General features: G+C 50.0%; 3 protein-coding genes across 3 annotated transcripts in view; 2 read left to right on the plus strand and 1 right to left on the minus strand.

Annotated features, from left to right (window-relative positions):
• The first annotated feature begins 434 nt into the window (after positions 1-434).
• Positions 435-3147, plus strand: CCER2 (coiled-coil glutamate rich protein 2). The gene is made up of 5 exons (XM_049901488.1): positions 435-625; positions 818-861; positions 979-1066; positions 1403-1932; positions 2791-3147. The coding sequence occupies exons 1-5, from the start codon at positions 556-558 to the stop codon at positions 2878-2880; spliced, it is 822 nt and encodes a 273-aa protein (XP_049757445.1). The 5' UTR covers positions 435-555; the 3' UTR covers positions 2881-3147.
• A 70-nt stretch (positions 3148-3217) lies between these two features.
• Positions 3218-13544, minus strand: NFKBIB (NFKB inhibitor beta). The gene is made up of 6 exons (XM_049901487.1): positions 13268-13544; positions 6040-6145; positions 5625-5958; positions 4602-4690; positions 4223-4489; positions 3218-3359 (listed from the first exon to the last, which is right to left on the minus strand). Exons 1-6 carry the CDS (start codon positions 13444-13446, stop codon positions 3252-3254), a joined length of 1083 nt encoding a protein of 360 aa, XP_049757444.1. The 5' UTR covers positions 13447-13544; the 3' UTR covers positions 3218-3251.
• Positions 13545-13840: 296 nt separating this feature from the next.
• The window catches only part of SIRT2 (sirtuin 2), a 31332-nt gene continuing 31143 nt past the window's right edge, over positions 13841-14029 (plus strand). Inside the window, exon 1 of the mRNA XM_049900757.1 lies at positions 13841-13925. Coding sequence (XP_049756714.1) covers positions 13910-13925 — 16 coding nt within the window. The 5' untranslated portion in view covers positions 13841-13909. The remainder of the gene's footprint in view (positions 13926-14029) is intronic.

The raw sequence follows: 14029 nt of genomic DNA on the forward strand, positions 1-14029 counted from the left end.
GTCGCATTTTGTTCCACTGGCTTGGGGTCATCATATCAGGGGCCACTGGGCAGCAGCCCACAATAGCACGTTAAGCAACTGTCCCGGAGTTGCACAGCTGCTAGTGGGAAAGCTGGGACTCAGGCCAGAACTCAACCTCTAAGGAAGTAGGTCTATGAAGCCCACTTTCCAGATGAGAAAACTGAGGCCCAGAAAGGGGAGGCATTGCCTGAGGTCCTCTTGTAAGTGGCTGAGGCTAGAGTAGAACTCAGGTCAGCCTCCAAATGCAGCCGGTGAGCTCGTCAGCCCGTTTCTCTGGGAAAAGAACCCCCACCCTCCAGATGGCGATCACGTGCCGGAAGCCTCCAGGGGCAACGGGTGCAGGGCGGGGGGGCCCCCATGAATAATTAAGGGTCTCAAGCAAGGCGGCAGGCAGCGCTGCAGCTGTCGCCCCGCGGCGGGCGGGGAGGGGGCGGCGCTGACGTCACTTCCTGCCCTGCGGGGCCGCGGTCGCGGGTTATAAGGACGTGCCATCGGCCCGCACCCCGCCGAGGACCCCTAGTCCGGACGCCCACCATGCAGCGCCGCGGGCCCGCCTCCGTGCTGCTGCTGCTGCCCGCGCTGCTGGCGCTGCTGGTGGGGGCGGGTGAGTGCCCTAAACCGTGAGGGTCCTCGGTGTGACTCGGGTGATCGGGCGCTGGGACTAGAGGCCACGCGGGGCTGACCTCGAGTGGGGCGGTGCACCTGGAGGCGGACTGGGGAGGGATGTGTGGGATTAGCACCGGGGGCAGCACGCGGGGTGCCCGGACCCAGCTCCCATCTCCTCCTTCCTCTGCAGCAACAGCAGCTCCCCTGGCGCCCAGACCCTCCAAGGAGGAGGAGGTGAGGACTGTATGGACCCCTTTGTCCCACTCAAGCTCACCTGGAGCCCCACCCCTCCCTGCCCAGCCTGCTCCATGACCCTCACAGCCTCCTCTGACCTTTTACTCCTGCCCTCAGCTGACCCGGTGTCTGGCAGAGGTGGTCACAGAGATGCTGACACTGGGCCAGCCCCAGAGAGGACCCTGCATGGCTGTCCTCCACGGAGGTAAGGAGACGCCGGCCCTTCCCAGGACCCCTGCCCACCAGGGTTCTGCCCAGCTTTGCTCCTGTAAGCACATGGCCTGTGAGGGCACCTGGGGGAAGGGTGTCCCCTTCTCATTCCCAGAGATGCTCCCTGTGGGCTAGCTGGCACTGCCTGGCATTCCCAGCCCCACCCTCGGGGCTCCCTGCAAAGGTACAGGGTGGGGGCAGAGAACACCCCCCAGCTCCTGACCCCCTCTCCCAGTTCCAGGAACTTGTGCGGCCTCAGGCAAGTCCCAGAACTCTTCTAGGTTTGTTTCCCTGTTTGATGCACAGGGAGCTTTTTCTCTCCTTCCATCAGAGAGGTGCAAGACAGAGCCCTATGGCTGTGCATCTGCAGAGGAGAAAGGTCTGCTGCGTGAGGACTTCAAGAAGCAGGAGGCTGGAAAAACAAGGTCTAGTCAGGAGGTGAGGGAAAAGGAAGAGGAAGAAGAGGAGGAGGCAGCAGAGAGGACCCACAAGTCTGAGGTCCAGGAACAGGCTGTCCAGGAGCAGCTCCACAGCCTGCTCCACCAGGAGACTGAGGAGGAGGAGGAGGAGGAAAAGAAGAGGCGGGGCCCCATGGAGGCATTCAAGGACATGTGGAAGCAGCGTCTAGAGAGTGGAAGGGGTCCCCAGAAGCGGGTGGCAGAGAAGGCCAGTCATGAGCAGACAGCCCAGTTTGAGGCGGAGGAGAAGGGGGTGCAGGTGCTAGGCAGGGGCCACAACCTATGGCAGGGGGCCGAGAGAGGCGGAAGAGAAAGGCATGAGGACTCACCACACCACCACCACCACCCCCAGCCAGAAGCCGAGCCCAAGGAGGAGGAGAAGGAAGAAGCTGTAGAGAGGAAGGTGAGTGGAAGGCAGGCAGCAGCCAAGCTGTCATCACACCAATGCAATAGGGGAGTGGGGTTGACCAGATGGTCAGTGAAATTAAAACCAAATGGTAACAGTGTTGGGCCATCAACAGCAAAAACCATCATGAAGGGATCAGAGTAACCAAGACTGACTCCCCAAAAAACCAAACCCGTTGCCATCAGGTTGACTCTGATTCATAGCAACCCTGTAAGACAGAGTAGAATTGCCCTATAGGGTTTTCAAAGAATGGCTGGTGGATTCGAACTGCTGACCCTTTGGTTAGCAGCCTGAACTCTTAATCACTGTGCCCCCAGGGCTCCAGGACTGACACCAGAGGTAGGAACATTCAAGGGAGGCCTCTGCTTAACCAAGATGGCCACACTGAGATTACAGTAATACAAACGGCACAGAAACATCCCAGTTAGCCACCACTGGTAGTCCATAACAAGGAAGCTGGCCACCATGAACAGTGGCCACCATGCCTCATTCACCAGACTATAGATGGACAGCATTTTGGCTGGGTCATGGAAAGTAAGATGTCACCACGATTAGTGGCAGTAACCAATATAGCCATCACACACAAATGAGTCATGTTGGACACCTTTGCTAATCCTATGTCCACTGCTGTTGCCTATGGAGGCCTACACAGAGCTCACTGCTGGGTTATGCTGTCCAACATAAATCCTCAGGGTTCTGGCCACCAATATGGCCATCATTTTTGGTCCATGATGGCTAGAATGACCATTGCTGGCTGCCCTTGTAAGAACATGGCCCACCCACATTCACCAGCAACCACTGAGATGGCTTGCCTTTGAAGGTGGGTACAGACTACCCCATTTTCCATCCCACCAGGAACATGACTTGGAGCAGCTGAAGCACATGAGGGATGAGCTGAAGAAGGCAACAGAGATGCTAGGGGAGGAACTCAGGAAGGAGGGCTGACTCCCGACCTCATGCCCTCCTTCTTCCCGCACACCCTTATGGCTTGCGACTGTTGACCCCCAAAGCTCCCTCCTCACCTGGCACCCCACTCCACCTCCCAGCCTGGCTGGAGTGGGCAGAAGGGTGTACCTTGGAACCAGACCTGAGGGGATAACTCTGAGCTGGGTTGGGGTACTGGCTCAGACCTGACTCAGGAAAAGGGACCCCTTCCCCCCAACACCCATCTAATCCACTCCAACCCTTCTGAGTGAATAAAGCACAAAGAAAACCACCACAGCTGTGTAGCACTTGACTTTGGAGGGACAGGGACACAGGAATAAAGGGACCCCTCTGGTGGTCAGAACTGGGATTTTATTAGATTTGAAATTATATTAACAATTACACAAATTAGGGTCATCAGGAAGAGGACTGGAGGCTGGGGTGGGAGGTAGCTGGTCTTGGCTCCGGCCACTGTGGACCACAATGTCATCATATTCATCCTGGGGACAGAAGGGAGCCAGGCAGAGAACTCAGGCAACTGCCACCATGCCTGCTGCTCAAGTTCTTCCACCCTCACCCTAAGAACTGGGTCTTTCCTTGAAGCCCGAGTTCCCCTGCTCCTAGTTCTCAAGCCACTGTTTTCAAGATCATTTCTTCCAATGTCTGGGTTCTCTCACCACTACTTAAACAAAAAAACAAACCCATTGCCATTGAGTCAATTCTGACTCACAGCGACCCTACAGGACAGAGTAGAACTACCCCATAGGGTTTCCAAGGAGCAGCTAGGGGATTCGAACTGCCGACCTTCTGGTTAGCAGCCAAGCGCTTATTCACTGCGCCACCAGGGCTCCCCCACCACCACTACTTGAGTTCTGTTCCTGCTGCTGGCTCCATTTTCAACAACTTCTGCCAGCTTCTCCTATCTCTCTCCTCCACCGCTCAATGTCTTCTCTTGCTCCAGGTAGTTATCTCTGCTGCCTGGGTTCTCCAACTAAGCCTCTCCTCACTGCTGGCTAAGGTCTTTCCCCACCACTGCCAATTTTCAGATCACTGCCGCTCTAGGTCATCTTCCCACAGCCTGAGTTCTCCAGCTCTTGCTCCCCGAAAATCACTCCCCAAGGTACCACCCACCACCCAGTATAGCTAATGTCTTTCCCCACCTCTGCCATAGCCTTCATTGTCAACAAGCTGCCCACGTTCCCCTGACTGCTGGCCGCCATCACATACACCGCCGCCTGAGTTCTCTCATCACAGTGGCCAGGGCTGGGCTTGATGCACTGCCTACTTTCTCTTTGGCCCCTTCCCACCTGCCCGTTTACCCTGACCCCCCAGCTGGGCCGCCCGGTCTGTCCTCCTAACTCACGCCCTCATCTCCACAGTCACTGTCACTGCTGCTGCTGCTCCTGCAGGGGCCAGGCTTGTCATCCTCATCCTCGGGCTCAGGGGCTCCGTGGGCACGGAGGAGGCAGGCGAGAATGGGGTTGGGCCGGAGCGCGGCGCTGCCCAGTGGGGTGCGGCCGCCGTACATGCGGGCAGCAGGGTCGGCGCCCCCTCTCAGGAGAAGCTCCAGGACGTCAGCTGCTTGTGCCTCCACGGCCAAGTGTAAGGGGCTCCGGCCGCACGTGGGCTCCTGGAAGTGGCCACAAAAGAGAGGTCAGCGGGCCCAAGGAGAGGGATGAACACGGAGGTCCACCCTGGGGGGCAAGGCCCCGTCTCCCACACCCTCCCCTAGGGCAGCTCACTGGTTTGTTGAGGTCAGCTCCAGCCTCCCGGAGCAGCCGTACCATCTCAGCATCTCTGTGGATGACGGCCACATGTAGCGGGGTGTGGCCTGCAGACAGAGTGACAAGTGTCAGGCGATGGGGGTGAGGTGCCTGGGCCCCAAACGCCATGATCCTGGAATAGGGTCTTGTGGCTTAGGGGTGATCAGGCGTGGGGTTGAATTCCAGGGTACGCCAAAGAGGCACCTGGGTCCCAGACACCTATATTTCTGGTGGTCTGGGGCTTGCGGGCAGGTCCCAATGCCTGGGCTGTGGGATGTCTGAGGACTATGAGTGGAGGGACTGGGGTCTTTGGGTGGGAGGCCTGGTCTCGGACAGACTGAGAAGTGGCCCCTGAGTTCTAGATCTTGGGCCCAAGTCTCTGGTCTTATTTCGCAAAGGACATGGGTCCCAAACTCCTGGGTCCTGAGCAGCTGAGGGGCCTGTGACCCTGGGGAGAGGATGGGCCCGAACACTGGGTCCCAGATGATTTCAGTCCCTTTGTGCAAGGGCCTGGTCCCAGGTAGCTGGGCTTACAGGTGGAAGACCTGAGACTGAAATGTCAGGGCTCCGGGTAGACAAGTCCTTTTTCCCCATGAGGCCTGGCTAAAGAGGGCTGTCCCGGAACCCTGAAACCTATCTCTGGGGACCTGGGATACCAGAGTTTCATAGAAGGTTGGGCTTTGAATTCCTCAGGCCTGGGTGGGCCAGGGCATGTAGGTGGAGACAGGCGTCCAGGCTGGGTTGCGCCTTGCAGGTAGGGAGCCTGGGTCCCAATAACTGGTAGCTCTGGGCCTGTGGGTGGCATGCCTGGGTGCCTACTTGTCTGGGGCCTCCCGATGGGGATCCTGGGTCCCACACGTCCAGTTCTCAACGCCCTGGGTCCCCACAGCTGTGGTTATATTTTTCAAGTGGCTGGGTCTTGAGTAAGGGAAGCCAAGTCCAGAGCCAAGTGCTCTGGCCCAATGGAGGCCTGAGTCCTTCCCAGTCACTGAGGACCCTCACCCTCATAGTTTTCAGCTTCTAGCTGCAGCTTCCAGTCGTCCTCATTCTCCTCATCTTCCTTCTCCAAGCCGGGATCGGAGTATAAGGCAACAGAGGCACATTCAGTGTCAGGGGTGTGGTCGGGGTCCTGGGCATGGCAGGTGTCGAGGGCACCCCTGGGGCGCCGGGGGCGGGGCTGTAGCAGCACACGTGCGCAGGCATGCGCCCCCACGCGGCAGGCCAGGTGAAGTGCCGTGTGGCCCCCACGCTCTGCCACACACAACCCAGCGCCCGCTATGTACAACTTCTCGACTGTGGATGCCTCCCCCAGGATGGATGCCAGGTGTAGGGCTGTCTGCAGGAACAGAGGGCAAGGGTTAAGGGTCACACTGAGAACCCCAGCCCCCCAGCCCTATAATAGCCCCTGGTGGCTCACCTGGCCCAGGTCATTCTGCAGGTCTAGGTACTCGGTACCAGCTGCGAAGCTCAGGAGGAAATCCAGGAAGGGTTCATGCTGATGAATCACTGCCAAGTGCAGTGCCCTGAGGACAAAGGCAGAGGTCAGGGGACATAGGTCAAGTACTCCTGCATTCTTCCATTCAACAAACCTGAAGCACCTACTGGGTGCTAAGCATTATGACTACAGTTCTGGAACCAGCTGTGAGATATCTAGGAGGGTCAGAAGCCAGAGTTAATTCAGCAATGTTTATTAAGCAGGATTTCTGCTTCCATCCAAGATGAAGTGACATGGACCAGATTTCCCTCCCACCTGAAACAACCAAAAAATATGAGACATAATATATGAAACAATAGTTCTCAAGACACTGGACATTATGCAATAAATGACAGTGATCCCTGAGAGATGAAAAACAAACAAGGGGAGCCTTACAACCGAATGCCACTGCTTACTGACTTGAGTTTCCAAGCCACAGTTCGCTGAAGTGGGAGAACCCAAGCAGAGCCTAGCAGACTGAGTTGAGAAGATGGAGCTGAGTGTCTGAGGAGATGAAGGCGGCTAGAATTAGCAGGACACAGTACCCAAGAGGAGAGAGCTACACAGAGAGAGAGAACCCTGGAGATCTGCAGAGGGTCCCTCGAGTACTCAGCAGAGCACCGATCAGCAAATGTTTGTAAGGAAACTACCTGAGTCTGGGGAAAAAAGCCATCCAAAAGGCTCAGAGACCAGTGTCCCTGTCATTCACAAGGCCAGGAATAGTGCCTATTCACACCGGCCAGATGAGAAAAACTCATAATTCACAGGGCATTTGGGTAAAATGCTCGAGAAGGTTTCGCCTTGGTACTGGGAAATAACTTTAGCCCTATACTGAGCACTGCCCCGACCCACTTCACAAGTCATAAAAGCAAAACCTAAGAGGGTCAAACTGCTCCCAAGTAACTTAATAGCATCCCAGAACAAAACTCAAGAATACTCATAGGAATACAAAATTACCCAGCACTGAACAAGGCGAAATTCACAATGTCTGGCATCTAATCAAAGATTACCAGGCATGCAAAGGAGCAAGAAAATACTACCCATAATGAGAATAGTCAATCAATCAAAACTGACCCCAAAATAACACAGATGTTAGAAGTAGCAAACAAAAACATTAAAAGTCATTATAACTGTATTCTATATGTTCAAAATGTTCAGTAGAAACATGGAAGATAAAAGAAAAAGACCCAAATCAAACTCCCAGAGATGAAACTACAGCATCGATGATGAAAATTATACTGAATGGGATTAAGAACAGATTAGACATTGGAAAAGAAAGATTGGTAAATTGGAAGACACAGCGATCGAAATTACCCAGAATGAACCACACAGAGAAAAAACAATCTGCCCCCCCGCCAAAAAATGAAAAGAGGATCAGTGAACTGTGGGAAAATTTCAGGTGGCCTAATGTATGTGTAATTGAAGTCCCTAAAGAGGGGAGGGCAGAAAAAAATTTGAAAAACAATTTTCCAAATTTGATGAAAATGATAAACACACAGAATCCAAGAAACTCAATGAACCCCAAGCACAAAAAACGTGAATAAAATTACACCAAGGCCCATCACGACCAAACTGCTCAAAACCAGTAATAAACACAAAATGTTAAGTCAGTGGAAAAATAAAAAAATACCTTAAATACAGAGGAAGAAAAGGGTGACAGCAGATTTCACATAGGAAGTAATACAAGTCAGAGGATGGTAGAGCAGCATCTTTAAAGAACTGAAAGAAAAAGACTGTCAACCTAGAATTCTTCACTCAGGGAAAATATCTTTTAAAAATGAAGACAAAATAAAGATGTTTTCAGATATACAAGAGCTGAAAGAATTAACTGTCAGCAGACCCACACTACAAGAAATGTTAAAAGAAGTCTTTCCCACAAGGAAGATATTAGCCGAAGAGACAAAAAGGGCCACATAAAACCAGAGCCTCCATCAGCCTGAGACCAGAAGAACTAGATGGTGCCCGGCTACCACCAGTGACCACCCTGACAGGGAACACAACAGAGTCCCTGACGGAGCAGGAGAAAAGTGAGGTGCAGAACTTAAATTCACGTAAAAACCAGACTGAATGGTCTGTCTGAGACTAGAGGAACCCCAGAAGATATGGCCCTGGACTCTCTGTTAACCCAGAACAAAAACCATTCCCAAAGCCAACTCTTCAGACAAAGATTAGACTGGACTACAAAACATAAAATAACACTCGTGAAGAGTGTGCTTCTTAGTTCAAGCAGATAGATGAGACCAAATGGGTGGCTCCTGTGCAGAGGCAAAATAAGAGGGCAGAAACGGACAGGAGCTGGTTGGATGGACACAGGAAACCCAGGGTGGAAAGGGGAGTATGCTGTCATATTATAGGGATTGCAACTAGTGTCACATAACAATATGTGTATAAATTTTTGTATAAGAAATTAACTTAAGATGTAAACTTTCACCTAAAGCACAATAAAGAAAAATAAAAAAGTCTTTCAGGCAAAAGGAAAATGATATCAAATGGAAATATAGACATACACAAAGGAATGAGAAACACGAAAAATCGTAACTACAAATACATAAAAATTTTTGTGGAGTTTACAGCATATGTCTAAGTAAATGTATAACAACAATAGCATAAAGGACAGGAGAGACAAATGGAAAGACACTAATGTGTATTTTATATGGAGTCCCTATGTCCTTGGATGGTACAGTTACATGCTCAACTACTAGCCAAAATTTTGGCAGTTTGAACCCACCTAGAGGCACCTTGGAAGACAAGCTTGGCAAACTGCTTCTAAAAGGGCAGCCTTGCAAATCCTATAGAGTAGTTCTACTCTGCACACACAGGGTCACCATGAATCAGAACCGACTGGACAGCAACCAACAACAGCAACATATGGAGTCTCCGGTGGGGTAAATGGTCAACAAGCCCAACTGCTAACAGAAAGGTTGGGGGTTTGAGCCCACTCAGAGCCACTTCAGAAGAAAGGCCCCGTGATCTACTTCTAAGGAGTCAGCCATTGAAAATTCTATGGGGTACAGTTCCACTCTGACGCACACAGGGTCTCCGTGAGTCGGAAACGACTAGATGCAACATGTATGTATTACATAAATGGTTTTTTTACTATATGTGAAGTGGCATAATATCACTTGAAGTAGGCCATAATTTAAAGTTATATACTAAAAGCCCTAAAACAAGGTTCAGTAAACTTTCTCTGTAACGGGCCAAATATTTTAGGCTTTCCAGGCTGTATGGTCTGTGCCCTAACTATTCAACTCTGCTGTTACGATCCAAAAGCAGCCATAGACAGTGCGTAAACGAACGAGGGTGGTTGTGCTCCAATAAAACTTTATTTATGGGCACTGAAACTTGAATTTCATACAATTTTCACTTGTCATGAAATATTATTCTTGTTTGGATTTTTTTTTTTTTTAACCATTTAAATGTATAAAACCCATTCTTAGCTTATAGCCATACAAAATCAGACAGCTGACCAGATTTTGCCTACAGGCCATAGTATGGCAACCCCTGCCTTAAATCAACCACTTAAGTAACAAAACAAAGAGTTATAGCTAATAAGCCAAGAAATGAGAGAAAGAAAGTAGAATTACAAAAAATACTCAATTATTTCAAAAGGAGGCAGGAAAAAGGAAACAAAGAACAGATAGGACAAGTAGAAAACTAATAGCAAAATGATAAATTTAAATGTAACCATATCAATAATTACACTAAACAGTCTAAACAACCCCACTTAAAGGCAGAGATTTTCAGATTGAATAAAAAAGCAAAACCCATCTATATGCTGTCTACAAGAAATGCCCTTTTCACAATGTAGGCGAGGTCAGCACAACTGGACTAAATGAAAAGCAAGGAAGTTTCTGGAATAAACTAAATGCTTCGAAGGCCAGCATGGCAGAGGCAGGGGTTTGGGGACCATGGTTTCAGGGGACATCTAAGTCAATTGGCATAATAAAATCTATTAAGAAAACATTCTGCATCCCACCTTGGAGAGAGGCGTATGGGGTCTTCAACACTAGCAAGCGGCCATCTAAGATGCATCAATTAGTCTCAACTCACCTGGATCAAAGGAGAATGAAGAACACCAAGGACATAAGGTAATTACGAGCCCAAGAGACAGGAAGGGCCACATAAACCAGAGACTACATCAGCCTGAGACCAGAAGAGCTAGATGGTGCCCAGCTACAACCGATGACTGCCCTGACAGGGAACACAACAGAGAACCCCTGAGGGATCAGCAGGGCAGTAAGATGCAGACCCCAAATTCTCGTAAAAAGACCAGACTTAATGGTCTGACTGAGACTAGAAGGACCCCGGTGGTCATGGCCCCCGGACCTTCTGTTAGCCCAGGGCAGGAACCATTTCTAAAGCCAAATCTTCAGACATGGATTGGACTGGACAATGGGTTGGAGAGGGATGCTGGTGAGGAGTGAGCTTCTTGGATCAGGTGGACACTTGAGGCTATGCTGGCATCGCCTCCCTGGAGGGGAGATGAGAGGGTGGAGGGGGTTAGATGCTGGCGAAATGGAACGAAAAGAGAGAGTGGAGGGAGGGAGTGGGTTGTTTCATTAGGGGGAGAGCAATAGGGAGTATGTAGCAAGGTGTATATAAGTTTTTGTGTGAGAGACTGACTTGATATGTAAACTTTCACTTAAAGCACAATAAAAAAAATTTTTTTTAATGCCCTTTAAATATAAAGACACAAATAAGTTAAAAATTAAAAGATGGAAAAGATATACCATGCTAACGCTGGTCACAAGAAAGCTGGAGTATTTTATTATCAGAGTAGAGCCGTTAATATCAGAGCTTCAAAATACACAAAGCAAAAACCAACAGGATTACAAGGAAAAACAGACAAATCCCCAATTACAGTTGGAGATTTCAATACACCCCTCTCAATAATTGGTATAACAAGTAGACAGAAAATCAGCAAAACTAGAAAACACTATACACCAACTTGACCCAACTGACCTTTGGAAAACGCTCCTTGCAACAATGGCATAACGCACATCCTTCTCAAGCACACATGTAACATTTACCGAGACAGACCATATTCTGGGCCATAAAACAAGTCTCAATAAATTCAAAAGGATTCAAACCATACTAAGTATGTTTTCTGGCCACATGAAATCAAATTAAAAAATCTGTTAACAGAAAGAAGCGTGGAAAACCTTCCAAATATTTGGAAGCTAAACAACATACTTTTAAATAACCCAAGGGTCAAATAAGAAATCAAAAGAGAAATAGAAAGCATATTGAATTAAATGAAAATGAAAACACAACACATCAGAATTTGTGAGATATTGCTAAAGCAGTACCAAACCAAAACCAAACCCACTGCCGTCGAGTCGATTCCAACTCACAGCGAACCTACAGGACAGAGTAGAGCTGCCCCATAAAGCGTCCAAGGAATGCCTGGCGGATTCGAACCGCCAACCCTTTGGTTAGCAGTCGCAGCACTTAACCACTACACCACCAGGGTTTCCACTAAAGCAGTAGTAAGGGGAAAATTTATACAGCTATACGCCTGTATCAGATAAAAGGGAAAAGGCTCAAGTCAATAAGCTCAGCTCCTATCTTAGAAAGTTAGGAAAAGAAGAATAAATTAAAACTAAAGTAAGAAGAAAGGAAATAATTAAGATCAGAACAGAAATCAATGAAATAGAAAGCAGAAAAACAACAGGGAAAATTAATGAAAAAACAACCTGGTTCTTTGAGAAGGCCAATGTTTATTAACTGCCAAGGAAAAGAGAGTCCTGGAGATCTACTTCTAAAAAACCAAAAAAAACAGCCACTGAAAATACTGTGGAACACAGTTCTACCGACACACATGGGGTTGCCGTGAGTTGGAACGGACTTGAAGGCAACTGGTTGGTATGGATCTAGGAGATGGTGGGTGGTACAAATGGTTAACATGGTTAACATCCTTGGCTGCTAACCGAAAAGCTAGAGGTTTGAATCCACCTAGAAGCACCTAGGGAGAAAGGCCTGGAGATCTACTTCCAAAAAATCAGCCATCGAAAACCCTGTGGCACACAGTTCTGCTTTGATACACGTGGTGTTGTCATGAGACAGCACCAACTTCACAGCAACTCGTTGGTTACTACGGGTCTGGCACTGTCCAAGTCACTGGGGTACAGCAATAAACAAAACTGACAAAAGACCCCAGGCCTGTATGACTGCTATTCCTTCTGCCTGCAATTCTCTTCTTTCCAGATACCTATTTGTCTCATTTTCCTGCTATTTCTCCGTAACACTTGCTATCTTCTGATAGACTATGTTTTTATTTCCTTCCTTCCTGTCTTTCTTTCTGTCTGACCTTCTGTCTGTCTAGCTCTCCCACCTAGAATGTATGCTCCATAAGGACATAACTTTTTGTCTGTTTTCTTCATAACCTTATCACTGGCATCTAAAACAGGGCCTGGCACATGGTACCAAAAAAAAAAAAAAAAACCCACTACCATCCAGTCAATTCCAACTCATAGTGACCCTATGGGATAGAGTAGAATTGCCCCCATAGGGTTTTCAAGGAGCGGCTGGTGGAGTCAAACTGCTGACCTTTTGGTTAGCAGCCAAGTTCTTAACCACTATGCAACCAGGGCTTCAAAACATGGTAGTTTTCAATAAATATTTGTTGAATGGATGAATCCCTGCTCTCATGGAGCTTACAATCTCTCTCTGAATGAAAGATTTGAAAATTACTGCTCCAGAGGCAGGACCTTAGAGTCAGGGGCCAACTATAATGTCAGAAATCAAAGTCTAGGCTTACAAATCATGAATTAAGGATTAAAGACCATGTCTGGAGGTTAGAGGTCAGGAGGTTAGAGGTCTCGGGCCACATGAGGTCAAATTGGGTTTTGGGATCAGTGGGTTAGGGATGTGGATTCCAGGAACTAAGAATCAAGAGTTCAAGAAAGGAGAGTCAAAAATGATTGGGTTTAAAAAAAAAATTTACATATATATATATATACACACACATATATGGTTAAGATCAAAGTTGGATAGATTGATTTATTAAAGATTAGGATTTGGGAGTTAGACGTCAGGAAGTCAAGGATCAGAGGTCAGATTTAGGAGTAAAGGTTAGAAAGCCGGATCAGACCACTGGGGTATCAGGTAAAGCTGATCTTATCCGAGGTTGGATCCTTGGGGCCGGTTCGGGAGTCTAAGGTTCACTCACGTGTCCCCATCCTCAGTGACGTAGCCGAAGACGAGGGGCACCCACGAAAGCCCCGGGCCCAGCTCTGCGCCCAGCCCCGGTCCTCCGGGGACCGCTGCGTCCGGACCCAACGAGCCCAGGCCGCTGTCGCACCACTCATCCGCATCTGCGGCTTTCCCCAAGCACGCGACCCCGGCCATGCCCCCCTCTGCCTCCGGGACCCCAGAGGCCGCCCTCCGCCAGCCTGCCTGCCTCTGGGCTGTGCCCGGACCTCTGGAGCTTCCGCCCTGCGGGGAATTCCCCAACACTCCCCCTACTGTCTCCAATAAGAGTGGGCTAAATCGCTCACGTCCCGCCCAATCTCGCACCAAGACCAATCAGAGTGTCGGAATGGACTACAGCTCTCGACCTGTTCCCACATTTTCCGGGCGCCCTTTACCAACATGGCTGCCGACGCGCGGCCCTCTGGGACTCGTAGTCCGGCTCTCGTGTACCTTCCTTATCCGGAGGGACGCGCTCCGATCTTTGAGAGAATCGCTTGTCTGCGGCCGCTATTGCTTCTGGGAGTTGTAGTTCTCTGCCTCTTCCTTGCCTCTCCCCCTTCCGGTGCCGTCACGGGACAGAGCAGTCGGTGACAGCCCCGAGGGCCCCGGCCCCGCGCCCATGGCCGAGCCGGACCGTGAGTCGAGGGCTCTGGTGGGAGGGACGGGCCGCACCGGGGCCTGGTTTCGTGATCCAGGCCCTGGGGCCCGAGAGCGGGCGCGGTGGGGCAGGAGGTGGAGG

This window comes from Elephas maximus, chromosome 11, assembly GCF_024166365.1.
Source record: "Elephas maximus indicus isolate mEleMax1 chromosome 11, mEleMax1 primary haplotype, whole genome shotgun sequence".
Taxonomy (NCBI): domain Eukaryota; kingdom Metazoa; phylum Chordata; class Mammalia; order Proboscidea; family Elephantidae; genus Elephas; species Elephas maximus.

Bases quoted from the DNA above. Each gene is read 5' to 3' on its own strand.
- CCER2 (XM_049901488.1), top strand. From the start codon at position 556: ATGCAGCGCCGCGGGCCCGCCTCCGTGCTGCTGCTGCTGCCCGCGCTG. The intron at 626-817 runs GTGAGTGCCCTA...CTTCCTCTGCAG, and splicing joins GGCGCTGCTGGTGGGGGCGG to CAACAGCAGCTCCCCTGGCG. The intron at 1,933-2,790 runs GTGAGTGGAAGG...CCATCCCACCAG, and splicing joins AAGAAGCTGTAGAGAGGAAG to GAACATGACTTGGAGCAGCT.
- NFKBIB (XM_049901487.1), bottom strand. From the start codon at position 13,446: ATGGCCGGGGTCGCGTGCTTGGGGAAAGCCGCAGATGCGGATGAGTGG. The intron at 4,691-5,624 runs GTGAGGGTCCTC...CTCTGTCTGCAG, and splicing joins AGAAGCTGAAAACTATGAGG to GCCACACCCCGCTACATGTG. The intron at 4,490-4,601 runs GTGAGCTGCCCT...GGCCACTTCCAG, and splicing joins GAGCTGACCTCAACAAACCA to GAGCCCACGTGCGGCCGGAG.